The sequence below is a fragment of the Scyliorhinus torazame genome, chromosome 27 (genome assembly GCF_047496885.1).
Source record: "Scyliorhinus torazame isolate Kashiwa2021f chromosome 27, sScyTor2.1, whole genome shotgun sequence".
NCBI classification, from domain to species: domain Eukaryota; kingdom Metazoa; phylum Chordata; class Chondrichthyes; order Carcharhiniformes; family Scyliorhinidae; genus Scyliorhinus; species Scyliorhinus torazame.
Genome location: NC_092733.1, coordinates 12,560,205 through 12,586,182, shown reverse-complemented (window position 1 = coordinate 12,586,182; position 25,978 = coordinate 12,560,205). Strand labels below are relative to the sequence as shown.

General features: G+C 49.1%; 1 protein-coding gene across 1 annotated transcript in view; it reads left to right on the top strand.

The window, feature by feature from the left end:
* The window catches only part of LOC140403206 (complement C3-like), a 294,404-nt gene that overhangs the window by 162,953 nt on the left and 105,473 nt on the right, over positions 1 to 25,978 (top strand). Inside the window, exons 19-21 of the mRNA XM_072490959.1 lie at positions 4,229 to 4,314; positions 13,876 to 14,015; positions 18,191 to 18,403. Coding sequence (XP_072347060.1) covers positions 4,229 to 4,314; positions 13,876 to 14,015; positions 18,191 to 18,403 — 439 coding nt within the window. The remainder of the gene's footprint in view (positions 1 to 4,228; positions 4,315 to 13,875; positions 14,016 to 18,190; positions 18,404 to 25,978) is intronic.

The following is a 25,978-nucleotide window of genomic DNA, read 5'->3' as shown; positions in this document are numbered from 1 at the left end:
GTGACCAGTTGATACAGGTCTGGTGTGACAGTGACCAGTTGTTACAGGTCTGGTGTGACAGTGACCAGTTGATACAGGTCTGGTGTGACAGTGACCAGTTGTTACAGGTCTGGTGTGACAGTGACCAGTTGTTACAGGTCTGGTGTGACAGTGACCAGATGATACAGACCTGGTGTGACAGTGACCAGTTGATACAGGTCTGGTGTGACAGTGACCAGTTGATACAGGTCTGGTGTGACAGTGACCAGTTGATACAGGTCTGGTGTGACAGTGACCAGTTGATACAGGTCTGGTGTGACAGTGACCAGATGATACAGACCTGGTGTGACAGTGACCAGTTGATACAGACCTGGTGTGACAGTGATCAGTTGATACAGGTCTGGTGTGACAGTGACCAGTTGATACAGGTCTGGTGTGACAGTGACCAGTTGTTACAGGTCTGGTGTGACAGTGACCAGTTGTTACAGGTCTGGTGTGACAGTGACCAGTTGTTACAGGTCTGGTGTGACAGTGACCAGTTGATACTGGCCTGGTGTGACAGTGACCAGTTGATACAGACCTGGTGTGACAGTGACCAGTTGTTACAGGTCTGGTGTGACAGTGACCAGTTGATACAGGTCTGGTGTGACAGTGACCAGTTGTTACAGGTCTGGTGTGACAGTGACCAGTTGTTACAGGTCTGGTGTGACAGTGACCAGTTGTTACAGGTCTGGTGTGACAGTGACCAGTTGATACTGGCCTGGTGTGACAGTGACCAGTTGATACAGACCTGGTGTGACAGTGACCAGTTGTTACAGGTCTGGTGTGACAGTGACCAGTTGATACAGGTCTGGTGTGACAGTGACCAGTTGTTACAGGTCTGGTGTGACAGTGACCAGTTGATACTGGCCTGGTGTGACAGTGACCAGTTGATACAGACCTGGTGTGACAGTGACCAGTTGTTACAGGTCTGGTGTGACAGTGACCAGTTGATACAGGTCTGGTGTGACAGTGACCAGTTGTTACAGGTCTGGTGTGACAGTGACCAGTTGATACAGGTCTGGTGTGACAGTGACCAGTTGTTACAGGTCTGGTGTGACAGTGACCAGTTGATACAGGTCTGGTGTGACAGTGACCAGTTGATACAGGTCTGGTGTGACAGTGACCAGTTGATACAGGTCTGGTGTGACAGTGACCAGTTGTTACAGGTCTGGTGTGACAGTGACTAGTTGTTACAGGTCTGGTGTGACAGTGACCAGTTGTTACAGACCTGGTGTGACAGTGACCAGTTGTTACAGACCTGGTGTGACAGTGACCAGTTGTTACAGGTCTGGTGTGACAGTGACCAGATGATACAGACCTGGTGTGACAGTGACCAGATGATACAGACCTGGTGTGACAGTGACCAGTTGTTACAGGTCTGGTGTGACAGTGATCAGATGATACAGACCTGGTGTGACAGTGACCAGTAAATACAGGTCTGGTGTGACAGTGACCAGATGATACAGACCTGGTGTGACAGTGACCAGATGATACAGACCTGGTGTGACAGTGACCAGTTGTTACAGGTCTGGTGTGACAGTGATCAGATGATACAGACCTGGTGTGACAGTGATCAGTTGATACAGGCCTGGTGTGACAGCGACCAGTTGTTACAGACCTGGTGTGACAGTGATCAGTTGATACAGGCCTGGTGTGACAGCGACCAGTTGTTACAGACCTGGTGTGACAGTGATCAGTTGATACAGGCCTGGTGTGACAGTGATCAGTTGATACAGGCCTGGTGTGACAGTGACCAGATGATACAGGCCTGGTGTGACAGCGACCAGTTGTTACAGACCTGGTGTGACAGTGATCAGTTGATACAGGCCTGGTGTGACAGTGACCAGATGATACAGGTCTGGTGTGACAGTGACCAGATGATACAGACCTGGTGTGACAGTGACCAGATGATACAGACCTGGTGTGACAGTGACCAGTTGTTACAGGTCTGGTGTGACAGTGATCAGTTGATACAGGCCTGGTGTGACAGTGACCAGATGATACAGGCCTGGTGTGACAGTGACCAGATGATACAGACCTGGTGTGACAGTGACCAGTTGTTACAGGTCTGGTGTGACAGTGATCAGTTGATACAGGCCTGGTGTGACAGCGACCAGTTGTTACAGACCTGGTGTGACAGTGACCAGTTGTTACAGACCTGGTGTGACAGTGACCAGTTGTTACAGACCTGGTGTGACAGTGACCAGATGATACAGGCCTGGTGTGACAGTGACCAGTTGTTACAGGTCTGGTGTGACAGTGATCAGTTGATACAGGCCTGGTGTGACAGCGACCAGTTGTTACAGACCTGGTGTGACAGTGACCAGTTGTTACAGGTCTGGTGTGACAGTGATCAGTTGATACAGGCCTGGTGTGACAGTGACCAGTTGTTACAGACCTGGTGTGACAGCGACCAGTTGTTACAGGTCTGGTGTGACAGTGATCAGTTGATACAGGCCTGGTGTGACAGTGACCAGTTGTTACAGGTCTGGTGTGACAGTGACCAGTTGATACAGGTCTGGTGTGACAGTGACCAGTTGATACAGGCCTGGTGTGACAGTGACCAGTTGTTACAGGTCTGGTGTGACAGTGACCAGTTGATACAGGCCTGGTGTGACAGTGACCAGTTGTTACAGGTCTGGTGTGACAGTGACCAGTTGATACAGGTCTGGTGTGACAGTGACCAGTTGATACAGGTCTGGTGTGACAGTGACCAGTTGTTACAGACCTGGTGTGACAGTGACCAGTTGATAGTTTTTTGTGATATTGTTTGAGGGATTGGCCAGGACACTCCAAGAACTCTCCTGCTCTTCCCTGAAATAGGGGCAGGGATTCTTCAAAGCGCGGCTAAGTGTTGCCGCCGGCGTAAGCACCGGGCCACTTGGCCCAGCGATTCCATGGCCACAGTGGCCAGCATGGCGGCGGAGTGCTCTGCGCAGCTCCGACTGCCGGTACGCGGCCCTGCACTTCCGGCCACGGGGCCGCGCATGTGCGCAGCGGCTGCTTCTGCGCCGGCCCCGCGCGACATGACGGACCCACACAATGTGCCGCCGCGTAGAAGGTAGCCCCCCCCCCGGCCAGGTCATGCGCGAACGCTGATCGGTGGCCCCCGAGGAGAGGAAGCTGCTGGTTAACTTAGCGAGTTGGTTTGTTGGCTCGTGTATGGTTTAGAATAGCGGCAACAGGTTCAATTTCCATTCCAGCTGAGGTATACTGCCAAGAAAAACAACACAGCACGAAGCATCAGCAGACTCAGCAAGGACTTGCCGTTAGGGAGAACACTCATTACCTACCCATACCCAGCACTACTGTGGTTATTCTATGTATCCAGTTAACATTTTACAAACACACAATAAACATCTTATCAGTTACCAACACAAATAGGCCCCCCCCCCGCAAAGATACAGTACTCTATAGGTAACCCTTAATAACTTTCCTAACAACATCCATAAGCCAAACACCCTTTTTTCCTAAAAAACAGTAGGTTTGTATTCCTTACAGAAAACAGGTATTACTTTGAAGCTATCAAGTGGTCTGGAGACATTCTTTAGCATGCAGAAAGAGACACCAAAAATACACCTTCTTTGTTTAAATGCAGCTCCCAACTCAAAACAAAATCAAAAAACTCACAGCCGCAAAGCAGCTTCCAGCTCAAAACAAAAGTAAAAGACAGAATCACAGCCCAGCTCCACCCACACAGTGACATCACTGCAGCCATTTGCTAAAACACACTTTTCTTAAAGGGGCACTCACATGACAGCGTGGCGACTAGGGGCTTTTCACAGTAACGCAATTGCAGTGTTAATGTAAGCCTACTTGTGACAATAAAGATTATTATATTAAATGGGTCTATTTAGCACAGGGCTAAATCGCTGGCTTTGAAAGCAGACCAAGGCAGGCCAGCAGGACGGTTCAATTCCCGTTACAGCCTCCTCGAACAGGCGCCGGAATGTGGTGACTAGGGGCTTTTCACAGTAAATTCATTGAAGCCTGCTTGTGACAATAAGCGATTTTCATTTTCATTTCATTTCATTTCATTTCAAATGGTTTGTATAATCTTGAATATAGGTTAATAGGTGACAGTCAAACAAAGGGTCGCAACAGTTCAGTAGTTGATTTCACAAATAAATGACAGTTATAGTCAAGGTGTTCACAGCGTTGGTCAAGAAGTATTCAATGGAAATATATTTTTCTTTTTCTTAATCAGCGTTGTCACAAAGGAGGTATCTGGTTATCTTAAAGACTCAATTACTACTTGGGAAATACAAGCCGTCAGTGTGTCATCACAGAAAGGTAAGTAATTTTCAGATTAGTCATTTTTGAAAAGTGCCTTTGTACAATGCGACTTGTTGTAAGCTTGTCGTAGTCATGTGACCTCTGTTGTGATCCCTCTTGTCTAAAGACTTGAGAGCAGAAGCCATTTGATCCACCCCTTGGAACATGGGGTGGAATTCTCCCATTTTGACTAAGTGCCATGGGTGGGTAAGTACCATGGTGAGGGTGGGACACGGCCGGTGGGGGTGGGAACACGTCCGGTGGGAAAACATGCCACATCGTCCTGTCCCAACCTCATTAATAATACATCCGGGCATTTCCACCGTATTTAGTGGCGGGGAAGGCCTGGATGGCACGTAGTCCACCTAGTGCCCGGCTGCCATATTGAAAAGGTATCCAACGTCACTGGCCCAGTATTGAAGAAAGATGGTGGATCTCCTGAAAATTAAGGTAGATCATTCTCTGGGAGTCTCCGTTAGCTGACAGCAAAATCGTGCAACGCGATTGGACGGAGAATCGGTACCGACGCCAAAATCGCGTCGAGTGCCCACTGGTCGCCAAATCACAATTCTCCACCACCTCGACAGTGGCATCAATGCAGTCCGGATCAGCCTGACCCGGTAATTCCCCATGGCCTCCTCATATTCCGCCTCCGTATGGCGGTTCACTTGTGCTTTTAAAAACCGTCAAACCGGCGTACCCCTGGAGCGTACCCCTGACAAGGGCAGCACCAGCCAATGGTACCCCTGCAGCAGGGACGGGCACCAGGGCCAAGGCCCCCAAAGTGCCAGGCAATGCTGGAGCCAGGGGTGTGGAGATTGGTGGACATGCAGGAGTGGAGCCCGCAGTGCCAACTGGTGCCATGTAGCCCAGGAGACCTGGTTGGGCATGCGGGTATGCACCATGCTAACTTGTTGGCCTTTCACCCCCGCAGACACTGGATATTGGAATTCAGCAATGGTGGCCTTCCTGCTAGCCCTGGGGGATGTCCGGTGGCATACGAGCTGGCGCTACACGAGAGGAGGAAGCTGCAGCAGCGGAGCGTGCAGTAGCAGAACAGGTGGCAGCCGCCCAGATAGAGAGCCAGCCGCCCAACAGGCCGAGGAGGAGGAGGTGCCAAGAAGGCACCACATGAGGCCTCGTGTGTACTGACAGTGCCCATCATTTGATAACCTGCTGGACCTGGCATGCCAAAGACAGTGCGACATATCTGCCAGATCACAGCACACCTGGCACCGTGGGGGTTTGGGGGAGGATACCCTCTCCTGGTGACCGTCAAGGTGACGGTCACCCTGAACTTTTACGCCCTTCCAGGCACCAAATGGGATCTGTCCGGAATCTCAGGTGGCTCAGTACAACCACTTCAATGTGGACCAGATCCACCAGGATGCCCAGGCAGTGGGGTTCACCGGCATCGCCGGGATGCCTCGGGTCCAGGGGATGTTCGACGAGATGCTTGTCACCCTATAAGCACCTGCAGATGACAGGCCACTCGACACAAACTAAAAGGGGTTCCACTTGATTAACGTACAGCTGATATGTGACCATCAGCTGCGCATCATACACATCTGCGCCCGATACACGGGCAGTGTGCTCTATGCCTTCTTCCTGGCACATTCGACGATTCCCTACCATGTCGGGATGCCCCCCCGGCTGGGGGGCTGGGTCCGGAGTGACAGGGGTTAATAATATTATTGTCACAAGTAGGCTTACATTAATCCTAACCCTACATTAACACCGCAATGAAGTTACTGTGAAAATTGCCATCATTCATGTCCAAGGTCTGCCTTGGCCCCATGTCCTGCCCATCCACCCCTCCCCCCGCTTCCTACTCGCTAGACGAGACCTAGCATTCCTCCTCCTCTAGCATGCCGCCCCTCTACTGCGCGATGTAGTGGAGGACACAGCCACGATGCGGGCAACCCAAACTGGAGAGTCCCTGCAGAGTGGTGAAGGCACCCGAGCAACAACTTCAAGAGGCCGAAGCACCGCTCGATCAAGCTCTTAGTCGCAGCATTGGCTTCACTGTAGTGGGTCTCGGTGTCGGTCTGTGGCCTCTGGATAGGTGTCATCAGCTACGACTTCGGTGGATAAAAATGGGTGACACGGTAGCACAGTGGTTAATATTGTTGTTTCACAGCGCCAGGGTCCTAGGTTCAATCCCGGCTTGGGTCACTATCTGTGCGGAGTCTGCACATTCTCCACATGTCTGCGTGGGTTTCCTCGCTCCCACAAGCCTGAAAGACGTGCTTGTTATGTAATTTGGACATTCTGAATTCTCCCTGTGTACCCAAACAGGTGCCGGAATGTGGTGACTAGGGGCTTTTCACGGTAACTTCATTGGTGTTAATTGAAGTCTACCTGTGACAATAAAGATTATTCTTCTCATTATTATCTTTGGACAGTGGGAGGAAACCGGAGCATCCGGAGGAAACCTACGCAGACACGGGGAGAAGGTGCAAACTCCACACAGGCAGTCAGCCGAGGCCAGAATTGAACCTGGGACCCTAATTTGGAGCTGTGAGGCAGCAGTGCTAACCACTGTGCCACTATACCACCCTAGAACAAGAATTAAAATTAATTCTAACGTTATGCATTTCGGGATGACAACACCAGTGTTGAGGTGCTATGATGTTAATGATGAGGTCACCCTGAAGTGTGATGCCAGTAAGACAGGAGCACCCCTCATGCAGCAAAAACAACCAGTTGCATTTGCATTCATATTAACGTAAAATGAACAATGTTCTGCTCTGATTGAGAAAGAATGCCTGGGCACTGTCTTTACTTGTGAGCATTTTAATCAGCACCTATTTGAAAGAGACAAAGTGATGGGTAAGGTCTGACCACATGCCGCTTCATAGCATCTTTTTCAAACACCCGACGCACCGCGAGGTCCACAACACCAGGCCAAGGTGGTAGAAACCATCCGAGTCCCAACCCCCCCTACCCCCCTCCACATTGCAAATCGGCTCCGACCCACCGCCCCTCCCACACTGCACAGCAGCCCCTTCCCTCACCTCACAGCAGCTCCCAACCCCCGGATTGCGTGTGTGCCCCCCTCACCCCAACCTGCTCCCCCCCCTCCCCACCCCAGGATCCCTCCACCCCAGGACCCACGTGTGGTAGTTTGTGTAGAGGTATTACGGTACAATGCTGGAACACCATTGGTAGATATTGTATGTTTCCTATTGGTCAAGGTGTATGGTAGCTCTGCCCTGCAAGGCGGGGTATAAGAGCCCGTGCCGCCCCAGCAGCCTTCATTCTGTACCTGAGCTGCTGTGGGAAACATCTAGCTTATTAAAGCCTTCAGTTGGATTACAACCTCACTTTAGTGGTCATTGATCGTGCATCAATTTAATAAGCTAGATTTAAATGGATGGAGCTCCGAATCAAGCCGGAGTGTCTGCTACTCAGCCCTCATGGGGCGAACTCAGCGGTAATCTTCAAGCACTGGCTGGCGTGGTTTAAAGGATATCTCGGAACGGCCGAAAACACACCCACGGGAGAACAGAAAATGCAAGTCCTGCACTCGAGGGTGAGCCTGGAAATTTACACCCTCATCGAGGACGTGGAAGACTTCGATGCAGCAATAGAGCTGCTAAAAGGACATTATATTAGCCCAGTAAACCAGGTCTACGCCCGGCATCTGCTAGCTACGAGGCGACAAATCCCTGGGGAATCGCTGGAAGAATTCTACCGTGCGCTCCTGGTGTTGGGGAGAAACTGCAGCTGCCCGCAAGTTTCGCGAGCGACCACACAGAACTCTTGATCTGGGATGCTTTCGTGGCAGGTATGCTGTCCTCCCAAATCCACCAGCGATTGCTCGAAAAAGACACCCTAAGCCTCAAGGAGACACGGGCCCTTGCAGGTTCCCTGGATGTGGCCTCCAGAAACACCCGCGCTTACATTCCCGACCGCGCATCCACCTGCAAGGGATGCGGTAAAAAGGGCCACTTCGTGGTGGTATGCCAGGCCCATGCGGTCGCCGCGGTCTCCGGCGGCGAATGCGGACTGCCACCACAAACCTCTCCACGGTCCCCGTGCGGCCAGCGGACGCCGCCATCTTCCTACTCCAGGGCCACATGCGGCCCCAGGGCGCCGCCATCTTGTCCTGCGGACGCCACGTTCGATAGACGGACGCCGCCTTTTTGTCCACCCCCAGCCATGTGCGACCAATGGGAGCCGCCATCTTGGATGGACTCCCAGGACCCCAGCTCGGCTGACCACACACCGCCCGAAGAGAACATTCAATTGCTGAGATTAGCCTCGGTGACCCTGGATCAGTCCCGGCCTCGAACACTCTCAACTGCTACAACAACAGTACTAATCAACGGGCACGAGATGTCCTACTTAATCGACTCTGGGAGCATGGAGAGCTTCATACACCCCGACACGGTATGGCGCTGTTCTCTCCTCGTCCACCCCGTTAATCAAAAAATCTCCCTTGCCTCCAGTTCCCACTCAGTAGAGATAAAGGGGTTTTGTGTAGCAAACCTCACAGTCCTGGGAAGGGAGTTTAGAAATTACCGGCTTTACGTCCTTCCCCACCTCTGCGCGGCCACACTCCTAGGTTTAGACTTCCAGTGTAATCTCCAAAGTCTAACTTTCAAATTCGGCGGCCCTATACCCCTCCCCCTCACTGTCTGCGGCCTCGCGACCCTCAAGGTCGATCCGCCTTCCCTGTTTGCGAACCTCACCACGGATTGCTAACCCATCGCCACCAGGAGCAGACGGTACAGTGCCCAGGATCGGGTCTTTATTAGGTCAGAGGTCCAAAGGCTACTGAGGGAAGGAGTCATTGAAGCTAGCAACAGTCCCTGGAGAGCTCAAGTAGTGGTGATAAAGACCGGGGAGAAGCATAGGATGGTCATCGACTACAGTCAGACCATCAACAGGTTTACGCAGCTGGACGCGTACCCTCTCCCCCGCATATCCGACCTGGTAAACAGGATCGCGCATTGCAAGGTCTTCTCCACGGTGGATCTTAAGTCCGCGTACCACCAGCTCCCCATCCACACTAGTGACCGCAAATACACTGCCTTCGAGGCAGACGGGTGGCTCTGTCACTTCTTAAGGATTCCCTTCAGTGTCAGCGCGAGATGGACCGAATGGTTGACCGGTACGGTTTACGGGCAACATTCCCGTATCTCGATAATGTCACCATCTGCTGCCACGACCAGCAGGACCACGACACGAACCTCCGAAAATTCCTCCAGACCGCAAAGATCCTTAACCTTACATACAACAAGGATAAATGCATGTTTAGCACCGACCGCCTCGCCATCCTCGGCTACGTAGTGCAAAATGGAGTTATAGGCCCCGGCCCTGAACGCATGCGTCCCCTTATGGAGTTCCCCCTCCCTCACTGCTCCAAGGCCCTGAAGCACTGCCTTTTTTCTTACTATGCCCAGTGGGTCCCCAACTATGCAGACAAGGCCCGTCCCCTGATCCAATCCACAGCTTTTCCCCTGTCGATAGAGGCCCACCAGGCCTTCAGCCACATCAAAGCAGACATTGCAAAGGCCACGATGCACGCCATCGACGAGTCCCTCCCCTTCTAGGTCGAGAGCGACGCGTCTGACGTAGCTCTGGCGGCCACCCTCAACCAAGCTGGCAGACCCGTGACCTTCTTCTCACGTACCCTCCATGCTTCCGAAATCCGCCACTCCTCAGTCGAAAAGGAGGCTCAGGTCATAGTAGAAGCTGTGCGACATTGGAGGCATTACCTGGCCGGCGGGAGATTCACTCTCCTCACTGACCAATGGTCGGTTGCTTTCATGTTCGATAATGCACAGCGGGGCAAGATAAAAAACGATAAGATCTTGCGGTGGAAGATCGAACTCTCCACCTACAACTACAAGATCTTGTATCGTCCCAGGAAGCTAAACAAACCTCCTGATGCCCTGTCCCGAGGCACATGCGCCTCCGCACAAGTGGACTGCCTCCGAGCTCTCCACGAGGACCTCTGCCACCCGGGGGTCACTCGCTTTTTCTACTTTATCAAGACCCGCAACCTGCCCTACTCCATCGAGGAGGTCAGGACAGCCACCAGGGACTGCCAAATCTGCGCGGAGTGCAAACCGCACTTCTACCGACCAGAGAAACTGCACCTGATAAAGGCTTCTCGTCCCTTTGAACGCCTCAGCATGGACTTCAAAGGCCCCCTCTCCTCCACCGACCGCAACACGTACTTCCTGAACGTGATTGTGAGTACTCCCGGTTCCCATTCGCCATCCCCTGCCCAGACATAACCGCACCACCGTAATCAAGGCCCTCCATAGCATCTTTGTACTGTCCGGGTTCCCCGCTTACATACACAGTGATAGGGGGTCCTCCTTTATGAGCGACGAACTGCGTCAATTCCTGCTCAGCAAGGGCATCGCCTCGAGCAGGACGACCAGTTACAACCCCCGGGGTAACGGGCAGGTAGAGAGGGAGAACGGAACGGTCTGGAAGACCGTCCTACTGGCCCTCCGGTCGAGGAATCTCCCAGTCTCCCGCTGGCAGGAAGTCCTCCCGGATGCCCTCCACTCCATCCGATCACTGCTTTGTACCAGAACCAACCAGACACCTCACGAACGTCTCCTTGTCTTCCCCAGGAAGTCCTCCTCTGGGACCTCGCTCCCGACCTGGCTGCAGCACCCGGACCCATCCTGCTCCGAAAACTCGTGCGGGCGCACAAGCCGGACCCGATGGTCGAGAGGGTCCATCTTCTCCACGCTAACCCCCAGTATGCCTACGTGGCGTACCCCGACGGCCGACAAGATACGGTCTCCCTATGAGACCTAGCGCCCGCTGGAGCCCCATGCACACCCAGCCACCAGTCCCACCCTCCATCCCACCAGTGCACCTTACAGGAGGATCGGTCCTTCCGCCGGCCCCGTCTAGGCCCCCCCATCCACTGACGCACCCCGCAGACGCTCCCTTCCCAGGTCTACCGTTTTCCGCACAGTGCCGCCTAGGGGTGTCGAAGCTGCCACAGAGATCAAGGTCACGCTCCCGGAGTGACAGACGCCCAAGCCTCCACCAGAGTCATCACCGAAGCTTCGACGATCACAGAGGACGATCAGGGCCCCCGATCGACTGATTGCTTCACTTTAAAGTGTATAGTTAATTATGAATCATAAATTGTAAATAGTAAATAGAATTGTAAATAGTTACAAAACGCTGTACGGAGGTATTACAGTACCTCCATAACTATAATTTCTACCACATTACCATGTTGTAATATCAGGCCACCACCCCCGCCGGACTCTTTTTTTAACAGGGGGTGAATGTGGTAGTCTGTGTAGAGGTATTACGGTACCTGGTAATGCTGGAATACCATTGGTAGATATTGTATGTTATCTCACAATCACTCCCACATGCCCACAGTGAGGCTAGAAATAGGATAGTGCAGCTAAACACGTGGCTAAACTGGTGGTGTAGAGGGAGGGTTTCAGATTTCTGGACCATTGGAATATTTTCCGGAGCAGGTGGGACCTGTACAAGAGGACAGGTTTCATCTAAACTGGAGTAGCACTGATATCCTGGCTGGGAGGTTTGCGAGAGTCACTTGGGAGGATTTAAACTAGTATAGCAGGGGGGTGGGAACCAGAGCGTTAGCTTCGAAGGTGTAACAACTGAAATAGGGAACAAAAACAAGAGAACAATATCACCGTCAGGCAGAGCAAAAAAGGTGACAAGTGTGAGAAGGGAGGTGGTCAATGCAGGACTGAGGGTGTTGGACCTAAATGCGCGCAGTATACGGAACAAGGTAAATGAGCTTGTTGCACACATTGAGATTGGACGGTACGATGTTGTGGGCATCACAGAGACGTGGCTGCAAGGGCATCAGGGCTGGGATCTAAATATACAAGGAAAAGTGTCCCATCGAAAGGACAGGCAGATGGGCAAAGGGGGCAGAGTTGCATTGTTTGTAAGGAATGAAGTTAAATCGATAACAAGAAGCGATATAGGATCAGAAGGCATAGAATGTCTGTGGGTTGAGTTGAAGAATTGCAAAGGTTAAAAGACCCTGATGGGCGTTATGTACAGGCCTCCTAGCAGTAGTCAGGATGTGGGGCAGAAAATAAATCAGGAGATAGAAACGGCATGTAAAAAAGGTAATATTACAATAATCATGGGGGACTTCAATATGCAGGTGGACTGGGAAAATCAGGTTTGTAGTGGATCCCAAGAAAAGGAATTTGTGACAGAGCATACTAGGAAACCGGCAATTCTGGATTTGGTGATGTGTAATGAGGCAGACTTGATTCGGGAACTTAAGGTGAAGGAACCCTTAGGGAGAAGTGACCACAATATGTTAGAATTTACCCTGCAGTTTGAGAGGGAGAAGCTGGAGTCAGATGTAACAGTATTACAATTAAATACGGGTAACTACAAAGACACGAGGGAGGAGCTGGCCAGAGTTAATTTGAAAAGGAACCGAGCAGGGAAGACAGTGGAACAACAATGGCAGGGGTTTTGGGGGTTATTTGGGAGGCACAACAGAAATTCATCCCAAGGAGGGGGAAACACACTAAGGGGAGGACGAGCCATCCATGGTTGACGAGGGAAGTCAAGGACAGCATAAAAGCAATAGAAAAAGCATACAAAGTAGCGAAGATTAGTGGGAAGCCAGTGGATTGGGAAGCCTTTAAAAGCGAACAGAGGACAACTAAAAAAGCAGTAATGGGGGAGAAGATGAAGCATGAGTGCAAGCTGGCTAGTAATATAAAAGAAGACAGGAAGAGTTTTTTTCAATATATAAAAGGTAAGAGAGAAGCAAAAATAGACAGTGGACCACTGGAAAACGTGGCTGGAGAAGTAATAATAGGAAACAAAGAAAAGGCAGAGGAACTGAATAGTTACTTTGCATCAGTCTTCACGGTGGAAGACACCAGTGGGATGCCAGAGCTCCAGGAGAATCAGGGGGCACAGGTGAGTGTAGTAGCCATCACTAAGGAGAAGGTTCTGGGAAAACTGAAAGGTCTGAAAGTGGTAATCACCTGGACCGGATGGGCTACACCCCAGGGTCCTAAAAGAGATAGCTGAGGAGATTGTGGAGGCAATGGTGTTGATCATTCAGGAATCACTGGAGGCAGGAAGGGTCCCAGAGGACTGGAAAGTGGATAATGTAACACCACTGTTTAAGAAGGGAGGGAGGCAGAAGACAGGAAATTATAAACTGGTCAGCCTGACTTCGGTCATTGGTAAGATTTTAGAGTCCATTATTAAAGATGAGATTGTGGATTACTTGGAAGTGCATGGTAAAATAGGACTGAGTCAGCACGGCTTTGTCAAAGGGAGGTCATGTCTGACAAATCTGTTAGAGTTCTTTGAGGAAGTAACAAGGAAGTTCGACAAAGGAGAACCAGTGGACGTGATGTATTTAGATTTCCAGAAGGTCTTTGACAAGGTGCCGTATAGCAGACTGTTAAATAAGTTGAGAGCCCATGGTGTTAAGGGTGATCTGGTTGGATTGTGGAGCCGACTCGAGCATCCGAATGACTACTCCTACTCCTTATGTTCCTATGTACAAAGTTTTAAATTAAAATTGTGACGCCTTTTCCTAATTATGATGGTACCTTCCTGCAGGAATATGTGTTGCTCAGCCTTATGACCTCGTAGTGCAGAAGGATTTTTTCATTGACCTTCGACTTCCATATTCTGTCATCCGCAATGAACAAGTGGAAATTCGAGCAATCCTGTACAATTACGAGGAAGATCCAATTAAAGTAAGTTTGGCAATGTCTTTATCTCATCAGAAAATATATGCCAGTCTTTCGAGGAATGCAGACAGTGCTGGTAATGTGAGCTACCTGCTTGAGCACAAGTGGGTGACTTCAGACGGCAGCTAAAAGTTAATTATGTTGCGAGGATCTGCAGTCACAAACAGGCCAGACAGCGTAAGTATGGATGTCAGTTTCTGTCCCTATCTTAGTGAACCAGATTGATTTTTATAATGATCTGTTAATTTCATGGTTTTTCATTCCAAATTTAATTAATTGAATTTAAATTGTCCAGCTGCTGCGTTTTGAAATCATGGGCGAGGTTTCCTGGTCTCCCAACTGTGTTTTTCTTGGTGGCAGAAGGCAGCCCGTCGTTGACTGGCGGTGGCAAGATCTTCTGGTCTCACCGCGGTCAATCAGATTTCCCATTGAATCCACCTCTCCATTAATGGATGATGATTATAGTGGATGGTGTTAAAGGCTGGAGAGTGGTTAATAAAGACAGTAAAGGAGGATGTAACATCCTGACAGTCGCAGAGAATGTTCCTGGTCACTTTCATTCGGGTTTTCTGGTCCTGTAGGAGGGTAAAACAGCTGATTGGAATGGTTCAAACCTGATATCGTGAGAAACAAGAGTATAGATTTTGGAAGACAATGGCCAGGCTTTTCCAGACCCAGTGGCGTTTTTTCTGTGGCGATGGTGGCTCAGAGTGGCCACTGGTGGGATTAACTGTTCCCGCTGAAGTCAATAGTCAATTACACTGCTCACAGACTGCACTGCCAGTGAACCCGCTGCGAAGGGGGCGGGTTCACATTCAGCAGGACCAGAAGATCCCACCGGCAGGAAGGACTGGACAATCCCACCCAATATGTTCAAAGAGAGATTGCAGGTGGTAGGCTGCAGGAAAAGATTGATAGGGTGTTGCCCCTATTGAGAAATTAATGCGACCCAAGGTAAACAAGGTACATTTCTCAGGGCCACAAACCTTGGTTGCAATTGGAGACTATTAACTTTTCAAAAAAATCTTTCTATTCACCATATTTTCAACATTTTCACCAAATAAACAGAAAAACAAAAAACAAAAAAACAACAAAACAGCGCCCCCCCCCCCCCCACCCCCCGAATTTATAACCTAAAACACTGACTCGCAGTTTAAAAAAAAAACAACAAACAAAACCCCCCTTGGCTTTCAACGGCAACCAACTCCTGAAGGTTCGTGATAAGCTGATAAGCACCTTAATTGTACAACCCCCTCCTTCGCAACCCCCCCCCCCCAACTCAAACCTCACTTTCTCCAGAGTGAAAAATTCCAGCAGGTTCCCTTGCCACACCGGAGAAGCTGAGCCCCACCCCACCAGGACCCGCCCACGAGCAATCACTGAGGTGAAGGCTAAAACATCAGCCCCCGCATTTCCTGCAATTCATAGAATTTACAGTGCAGAAGGAGGCCATTCGGCCCATCGAGTCTGCACCGGCTCTTGGAAAGAGCACCCTACCGAAGCCCACACCTCCACCCTATCCCCATAATCCAGTAACCCCACCCAACACGAAGGGCAATTTTGGACACTAAGGGCAATTTATCATGGCCAATCCACCTAACCTGCACATCTTTGGGCTGTGGGAGGAAACCGGAGCACCCGGAGGAAACCCATGCACACGCGGGGAGGACGTGCAGCCCACCCCCTCCTCTCTCCCCCACCCGACTGGGTCAGCGAGCGCTTGGGACATGTCCACCTTTGGTTCCAACATTATGTCCAATTTCCCCCCACTACTATCAACTCATGGGTGTCCAGATCCGGGATGGCACCCAGCACCCTCTTCACAAACCCTACATCACCCCAGTTGGGCCCATATACACTCGCCAGCACCACAAACCTCCCCTCTAATGCCCTCATCACAATCACGCACCTGCCCCCTTTGTCTGCCACCATTTTCCCCACCTGAAACCTCACCTTCCTGCCCACCAACTACGCCCCGAGCCCGACTAGCAACCCAGAATGGAACACCTGACTCACCCAGCCCTTCCTGAGCCTCACCTGATCCTTTACCCTGAGGTGGGTCTGCAGCATCGCCACATCAGCCTTTAGGCTCTATAAATGCGCAAATACCCTCTATCTCTTCATCAGTCCCCCCAATCCCCTTATGTTCCACGTTAGTATTCTGACCGAGGATTTCTTATCCCCCTCCGACCCGCCTATCCTCCATCATCATAACCCGGGCGCTGCTCACTGGGCCTGACCCAACCTGTCCTTTTGTTGCCGTCGAACCCCTCCCCCCCTTCCCTGAGTCCAATACCAAACCCCAGTCCCATCTCTCATTTTAACCCCAGTCTTTCAGCCTTCACAAACGCCTCCACCATCTCAAAGTAGAAGTCCTTCGCGTTATAGGTCACCCTCAGATTCGCCAGGTAGACCGCTCTGAACCTCACGCCATTTCTATAGAGTGTCACCTTCACCCGACCAAACGGAGCCTGCCTTCTCGCCAGCTCCACTGTTAACTCCTTCTCCCTCACCTCACGCCTTTGATTCGACCAACTTAGGACCTTCTCCTTAACGTAGTATTTATGAAAACAAATTATGACCGCCATTGGCAGTTCATTTGTCTTTGGCTTGGGGTTGAGTGACCGATGAGCCCTGTCCAGTTCATGCCGGGAGGGTTCTTGCATCTCCGCCAGCATCTTTGTGGAGTAATCAGTCGACCTCCACCAGCTCCTACATTGCTCCCATCATCTCTTCATGCATCACCTCCATATGCTTGGCAAACTGCTTTTCGAACACCCCAGCCATCACCTCAGACATCTTCTCTACTGAGAAGGGCACGGCCCCACCCAGCGACCCAGCCTCCACCATCTTTCCTGCAGCCGGGCTGATCCGTTCGCTCGACGGCGAACTTCCGCTCACCCCCTTTTTCCCGACGGCTTGGCAAACTGCAGTTCGTCTTTTTATCCACAACATAACTTCTTAATAAAAGTAAAATGAAAATAATCTAGCACCATGGACATCTTTGTAGTGGGTTTAACACTGAGAAATGAAAGTCGGGTCTCGGTGAGAAAACAGCAGGCCGACAGTTAGAAACTTCAGGGCTGTTTGCAGTTTACAAAGGCCAATTTTCAAGATATGCTAACTTTTATTAAAAGGTAGCAAATCTCTTATTGCACTGGTAACAATGTGATGCCACTGCTGACTGATTTGTTATGTTGTAGGTGTTACATAAGCGGCTTCCTTGTGGTGCACTTGACAAAGGAAGGTTCAGACGTGGAGATAACTTCAACACGTTTATTAAACTATTTACACTTCTATTACCCGGGTTCGACACTACTGCTAATCCTATTATAGCTACCCAGACTGACTAGCCAGCTGCTGCAATCCACGTGGTGGGTGTAATATTGAATCAACCCTGTGTCTGTATTCACTGACTGTCTCCACTGGAAAGAGGCAGATCATGTGTGTGGTGTCCTTTCTATATGGGTTGGTGTAATCCCCCCCGTGGTCGTGTCACCTCCTTGTGTATCGTGAATGTCTATTGGTCATGTCCTATCTACTTGATCTATTGGTTGAGTGTGTATGTGTGATATTTCTGGTGCTCCCTCTAGTGTCGAGCCAGCCTACATGTATTTATATTGATGCACATCACCACACTGACCATAACAAATTTCTGTGGATTTGCTTCATTGACAAATTTTGACAGGAGGGGAAGTTAATTGCTGCCACTCTCAGCTGCTACACTGCTCAGATGCTTCAGGTCTTGGTTGTTGTTTTACTCCTTTTAAAAAACTCATAAGTTGTTGCAGGAAATCCTGGTCACACAGCATGCGCTTCAAGCTGCTGAGGCCTCTGCTTCGCTTAGCAGCAGGCTTCTGTGGCCATTACAATTAGTTTCCGACCCCAGTTCTGGGATCGCGTTTTGCCTTCCACACCGTGCATTATTCTATTGCTGAGATGATGCTGTGTGAATGTAACAGAGTAATTTTATACACATGCAGTCAATTACAGTTCAATTGTACAAGGAATATTGCCAAGGAAAATAGTATTCACAACCTCCAGTTGCAAATCAGAAGAGGTGCATTGAAGCAAATGAGTTGGGAGTTTTGCATCTATAATAATGTAGATGTTTTATAGATTCTGCACATAAATAATTCCACCGTTTAATATTATTTTGTAATATGTATTTTAAATTCTAGGTGCGTGTGGAATTTCCATACAATGAAAACCTTTGCAGCAGAGCAAAACAGACACAGAGATTCAGACAACAAGTTACTGTCCCTGGAAAAGGATCCGTTGCTGTGCCTTATGTCATAGTCCCATTGATAATCGGAGAAATAGATATTGAAGTCAAAGCCTCAGTCTATGACAAACTTGTGACTGATGGTGTGAGGAAACCTCTTCTGGTGGTAGTAAGTATGAAATTTCTGGATGTTCTTGATGTTATTTATAGAATCAGTGAATCCCTACAGTGAAGATTGAGTCTTTACCGACCCTCCGAAAGAGCACCCTACCTACACCCATTCCTTGACCCTATCCCCACCTATCCTTTCGGACACTAAAGGGCAATTTAGCATGGCCAATCCATCTAACCTGTACATCTTTGCACTTAATGATCATTCTCATTTACTGATCATTCAATGTTTACAATGCTGAGGGAAGTTATTCAGCACATCAAATCTATGCTGGTTGCAAGAATGTTTTGGCTAGTCCCACTTCCCTGCACTTTCTCTGTAGCCTTGCATATTATTTTCTTTCAGTTGCCTCTCCAATTCCTTTTTGAAAGCAATTTTTGAGTCTGTCTTCACTGTACTCTTGCTATTTTTATACCAAGCCAGTTGGTGAAGTACAAAACGACATAGACACAAATACTTTTCTTGATATTTTTTCATACGTCTGCCTCCAAACTACCAACCCGTTATACTTTTCAAAAACGTAATAGTCGATAAAATAAACTTGTAAACAATTATAGTGACAGCCCTCAATAATATAAGTTAGTAAATAATTAAACAGCTGCTTAGAGACAGTTTCATTCTTACCTTATACTCTTTTCGAAACAGAAAATAATCCAAGGGTGAAACTAATTAACTAAATAAATTAAAGTGTTGACCCCTTAAAGGGGAATTGTAACAATGGACAAAATCGATAATTTAACATTTAAAATAAAATGCACTTCTGGGGGCTAATGATGCCCCAGTCCCTGTGGTGTCCCCGTCATGGCAACCAACCCGTTATACGCACCTGTGAAATTAACCGACTGGCCTTCTCCCCATGCTCGTGAATCCCCCCTCGTAACCACAACTGGCCAACCACTTTTCCCATCGAAATCAGGTCGAGCTCCAAATGGAACTTCTTCCTCTGTTCAACAACCCGTTCTTTGGGATGGTCGAATACTGCCGGTCTACTGCCAGAATGGCCTCTACCAACCGTTTTCTCTCCGTATTTCCCATCTTCTCCCTGTTCACCTGAATTGAGCTCAGCTCCCCAACCCTACCCCAAATACCGCCTTTCACTCCTCCCAGAAAGTGGAGGGTGATATCTCCTCATTTTTATTGAATTCCACGTATGTTTCTATCACCGTGACTATCCTCTCACACGCCCTCTTATCTGCCAACAGTTCCACATCCAACCTCCACAGAGGCTCCTGGGCGCAACCCTTCTCGAAATACAAATCCATGCAGTGCAGCGCATGGTCCGATAAAACAGTCACCGTGTATTCCGATCCTACCACCGCTGGGAGCAGTGCCTCACCCATAATAAAAAGTCAATGCCGGAGTAGATGCGGTACATATGCGAGAAAAAGGGGAACGCCTTCCATCTCAAATGCCTAAACCTTCACAGGTCCACACCACCCATCTGGTCCGTGAGCCCCAGCAACTCCTTCGCCACCCCCGATATCTTCAGGGATTTGGAGTACGACCTATCCAACCTGGGGTCAAGCACAGAGTTAAAATCCCCCAGCCAACACCTTTGATGAAAAATATATTTAACTCCAAACACAGTCAGATACAAACAAAATAAAGCACCTCAAAATACACAAGTTACACAAAGTTTTTAAATTTTTCCCCCTGACCGCACCCCCCTCCCACTCCCTCCCCACTGGCGACAAACAAGTCTTCAAACATGGACAGAAATAATCTCCACCGTGCGTAAAATCCCTCTTCTGACCATCTTAACTTTTACCAAACTAAAAATCTCCTCCAAATCCCCTAACATCGGCACGGCCACCGGCGGCACTGCCGACCCCCTGTGGCACTGCCGACCTCCAGCTCAACAAGATCCAACGCCGGCCAATCAGAGAGGCGAAGGCCACGAAAGCGGCCCCCTTCCCCTCCATCAGCTCCAGCAAGTCCAACACCCCAAAAATCGTCACCAAAGGGCACAGCGCCATCTTGACCTCCTCTATCCTTGACAGAGTCTTACACACCATAGATACCCCGAGTTTCCCTTCCCTCCACTCATTCGGAACCAACAACTTTTCAATCAGCATATACACCGGTAACTGTGGAAACGAGGGTGACTCCTTTCGTACAAAGTCCCTCACCTGCAAATAACTAAACTCACTCCCCCTCGGCAACTCAAACGTGTCCTGCAATTCCTGCAACCCTATAAACTTACCATCAGCGAGCAAGTCTCTTACCTGCTCTATCCCTTCCCCACACCATATATCACATCCATCTGCCCTGGTATAAATCTGTTCCCACATATAATAATCCCCATTGTCACAAGTAGGCTTACATTAACACTGCAATGAAGTTACTGTGAAAAGCCCCTAGTCGCCACACTCCGGCGCTTATTTGGGTACACAGAGGGAGAGTTCAGAATGTCCAAATTACCTAACAGCACATTGTTGACACCACCACCAGACTGCTAGTATACCTCCCTGGAGAAAACAGGAGCAGAGCCATCGCCAAGGCCCTCACACTCGTAAGAGTGCAAGAGGCCTCCTCCACCTGCATCCACTCTGACCCCCTTTCTCCTCACCATCATCTCACCTTCTAGGCATTTGCCACCCATTCATAATGCGACACGCTTTGGAGCACCAGCAGCACCCCCCCCCCCCCCCCCCACCCCCACCCCACACCTTCCCAACGGACCTACTAACCCTCAGAATCTTGCCGGCACACACAAACTCAGAGATCAATTTACCGAACCTCCGGAAAAATGCCTTTGGAATGAATATTGGTAGCGATTGAAAAATAAATAAAAATCTTGGCAGCATATTCATTTTCACGCCCTGTACCTCTCCCCAATGATAGCAGCAGGGTGTCCCACCTCTTCAGTTCCCTTTTAGCCCCCGTCTACCAGCCCAGTCGGATTCCACTTGTGTGTCGTTGCCCAGTCATGAGCCACCTAAATTATCAAATACCAAAACACATTGAATGGCAAGGCCCCCAGGACCACACTTCTCCCCTGGAAATTCACTGGGAAAAAAAACTCACTTTTTCCAACATTTAATTTATACCCTGAAAATGCCCAAATTTCCCCAACAAGTCCATAATTCTACCCATACTCCCCAGTAGATACTCAAATAATCAATTGACGGAGTACAATGGCATCCTGTGCTCTCTACGCCCCCCCCCCCCCCGCCCCCACAATCCCCTGCCAGTCATTTGAATTCTGCAGCGCAATCACCAAAGGTTCAATGACCAACACGAACAACAACAGACACGTAGAAAAATTTAAAAAATAGGAGCAGGAGAAGGCCATTCGGCCCTTCAGGCCCGCCCCGCCCCGCCATTCATTATGATCATGGCTGATCATCCAACTCAAAAGCCTAATTCCGCTTTCCCCCATATCCCTTGATCCTCTTCACCCTAAGTGCTACATCTAACTGCTTCTTGAAGCCATTCAATGTTTTGGACTCAATTACTTTCTGTGGTAATAAATTCCACAGGCACACTACTCTTTGGGTGAAGTAATTTCTCCTCATCTCTGTCCTAAATGGTCTACTCTGTATCCTCAGACTGTGCACTCTGGTTCTTGACACACCCAATATCGGGAACATCCATCCTGCATCTACCCTGTCCAGTCCTATAATTCTCTATGAGATCCCCCTCATTCTTCTGACCTCCAGCGAATACAATCCGAACTGACTCAATCTCTCCTCGTAAGTCACTCCTGCCATCCCAGGAATCAGTCTGGTAAACCTTCGCTGCACTCCCTCTGTAGCAAGAACATCCTTCCTCAGATAAGGGGACCAAAACGCTACACAATGTTCCTTTGGTGTGGCCTCACCAAAGATCTGTATAAGTGCAGCAAGACATCCCTGCTACTGTACTCGAATGCTCGCGCAATGAAGGCCAACATACCATTTGCCTTCTTTACCACCTGCTACACCTGCATGCTCACCTTCAGTGACTGGTGTCCCCTCTCTTAATTTATGGTCATTCAGATAATAGTCTGCCTTCTTGTGGATGACCTCGCATTTATCCAAATTATGCTGCATCTGCCATTCGTTTGCCCACTCACTCAACTTGTCCAAATCACACTGAAGTATCTCTGCATCCTCCTCACAGCTCACCCTCCCACCCAACTTGATGTCATCGGCAAATTTGGAAATGTGACACTTCGTTCCCTCATCTAAATCATTAATATATATTGTGAATAGCTGGGGTCCCAGCACCGATCCTTGCGGTACCCCACTAGTCATCGCCTGCCAATTTGAAAAAGACCAGTTAATTTCCACTCTTTGCTTCCTGCCTGCCAACCAGTTTTCTCTCCATCTCAATATACTACCCCCAATTTCATGGCTGGGATTCTCCGACCCCCCCGCCAGGTCTTTCTTTCTCATGTTCCATTTGTTTAATTTGCAACTGAATTTGTGCCATTTCCAATGAGTCAAACTGTATCTCAGGCAACTTTAAATGCTGAGCCACCACCATAATTACCTCATCTTTTCGCATTTTGTCAGGTAATGTTAACTGCAATGTTTTTGCCAAATCTAACAGTCTGCTTTTAGTCTCTGTCCATAAGGTACTGCGTGTGACCATCTCCACCCCCAAAAACTTCAGAGCCTCTGAAAGAGCCATTGTCAACAACACACACCCTACTTAAACTAAAATACCACACCTGAAAAGCAACCACAATATGCTCACCCCTCACTGTATTTAAGTTCACTAAGCCAATCCAATAGATAGACTTTTATCCCGGCCGAGCCCCCAATTTGTTATGGGCCAGGGTTTAGAGAACCCCAAAGTGTATCATGGAGTTCACCTGACCCACAACTTTTAATAGATTGTGGTATGGGGAGCACACGGCCCACTCCACAGGTGTGGTACAGCAGAAATGGAAAAGTATTTTTTAAAGCAAAACAATGTTTATTCTATGAACTCAAGTTAACCTTTTTAAAACATAGTGAACATCTTAGCAACCATTAATTCAAATACAACCCCCAAAGAATACAACACTAAGTAATCCTTAATATCTTCCCAAATAACATCCAGAAGACTTAAAACACCTTTTACCAGAAGCATGTCAGGTTAAAGTCACGACTGTTATTAGTTTTAAATCACCAGGATCGATTTACAGTCTTTAGATTACAGAGAGAGATTCATACACCTTCTGGCTGTGACTGCAGCTATCCAGCTCTGAAAACGAAACTAATACACACCCTGCAGCCTGCTCAAAAACAAAAGTAAAAAACTGACAGACAGCCCAGCTCCACCCACTTTCTGACATCACTGCAGTAATAAACACCCATTTCTTAAAGGTAATCTCAATACAGATATTTATGTACACATCCATTTATAAACACCCATTTCTTAAAGGTACTCTCACATGACACTGTCCTATTCCACCCATCCTAAGGGGTAATTTAGCATGGCCAATCCATCTAACATGCACATCTTTGGATTGTTGGAGGAAACCAGAGCACCCGGAGGAAACCCACACAGGGAAGGAAATCGGTCATCCTTATCTGGTCTGGCCTACATATGACTCCAGACCCACAGCAATGTGGTTGACTATTAAATGCCTTCAGGATTGGGCAATAAATGCTGACCCAGCCAGTGGCATCCACATCCCAGGAAAAAATCAAAAAAACACAGAGAGAATATGCAAACCCGAGGTCGGAATCGAACCCGGATCCCTGGCGCTATGAGGCAACAGTGCTAACCTGTCCATTGAAGGATCACTGACTTTTTTAAATTTAGAGTACCCAATTTTTTTTTTCAAATTAAGGGACAATTAAGTGTGACCAATCCACCTGCCTTGCACATCTTTTGCGTTATGGGGGTGCGACTCATTGAACCCGGGTTTTCAGCGCTGTGAGGCAGCAGTGCTCATGGCTGCGCCACCATGACACGTCGCTAGACTCCCCTTCTGGCCCCCGCAGCCTGATGTATGGCCAGGGCTGCAGGTGGGTGGCAGGCCCCTGCACATGTGGTGATCCCTCCGGCCTGCGTTGGCCTTGTTGTCTTCTTCAGCATCTGACCGCCTCGGCTGCGACAAGCACAATGACGGCGGCCTCTGCGGGATCGATACCAGCACTTCTGTATCTGGACGGAATTGGAGAAGGGGTGAGACAGAAAAAAAATTAGGGCTTCCATTCCCGCGACCCTCATATCTCCCAAGTCTACCCACCCTTACCGTGATTGTCTTGCCTTCTCTCAGAGGGCCATCCAGTGAGCCAGTTGTGCTGGCAAACTTTACTCTGAGAACCCACTCCTGGCCAGATCAGGAACCCCAAGACCTCTACCAGAAACATTGCGGAGGTTGTGCTCACCTGTCCTCTGCTCATCCAGACACTTCCCCTTTAGCCTCGAGAGAACCCTCAGTGGTGAAGCCCTGTTCCCAGCGTTTGAGTTTTGGGAGCTGCCTCTCTGGTGCTGACGCTCTTAAAGTTCAGGCCTGCTGTTTCCTGAGCACTGGGTTCCCTTGGGCTGCGTGCTGGTGAATGGAAAGGGCTCACCTCCTCACTTCCCCATGGTAGCCATTGTGTCAGATTTATAATAAGGGTCCGAGAACTAATGTCTGTGGCAAACCACTGGACACAATCCTCCAATGACATTTTGACATAGGGACTGAGGACGTACTTGAGGTTTTGGCAGGCTTAAAGGTGGCCAAATTGTCAGGTCCAGATGAGTTGTGTCCCAGGCTGCTGCGGGAGGCAAGGCAGGAAATTACAGGGGGCTCTGACTCAAACTTTTAATTTCTTTCTGGCCACCGGGTAGGTGCCAGAGGACTGCAGGACAGCGTATGTGGTTCTACTTTTCAAGAAGGTTGGTAACGATTAGCCAGGGAATTACAGACCAGTGAGTCTCACATCGGTGGTAGGGAAAATATTGGAGAAAAGTCTGAAGATTAAAATCAATCTGCACTTGGAGACGCAAGATTTGATCAGGGATAGTCAGCGTGGCTTTATCAGAGGGAGCTTATGCCTCACAATTTGATTTAACTTTTTGAGGAGGTGACCAGATGTGTAGATGAGGGTAGGGCAGTTGATATAGTTTTGATGGATTCAGCAAAGTCTTTGACAAGGTCCCAGATGGGAGGCTGATTAAGGTAAAAACATATGAGATCCAGGGTAACGTGTCAAGTTGGAGCCAAAATCAGCTTAATGATAGGAGACAGAGAGTGGTGATCGAAGACTGTTTGTGTCACTGGGGGACTGTGTCCAGTGGTGCATCACAGGCATCATCTAGGTCCCTTATTGTTTGTGATATATACAGAAACAATATAGAAGAAAATGTGGGATGGATGATCAGTTTACAGATGACATGAATATTGGTCGGGTGGTTCCAGTGAAGAAGAAGATCTTGGGTTAGAGGAGGATATAAACGGATTGGTCAGATGGGCAGATCAGTATCAGATGGAATTTAACCCTTAAACGTGTGAGGTGATGCACTGTGGACAAGTAATACAACAAGGGATTATTCAATGAATGCGATGACTCTAGGAATCTCAGAGGTGCTTGTCCACAGATCCCGGAATCGGGCAGGGCAGGTTAATAGGGTAGTTAAGAAGGCATACGGAACACTTGCCTT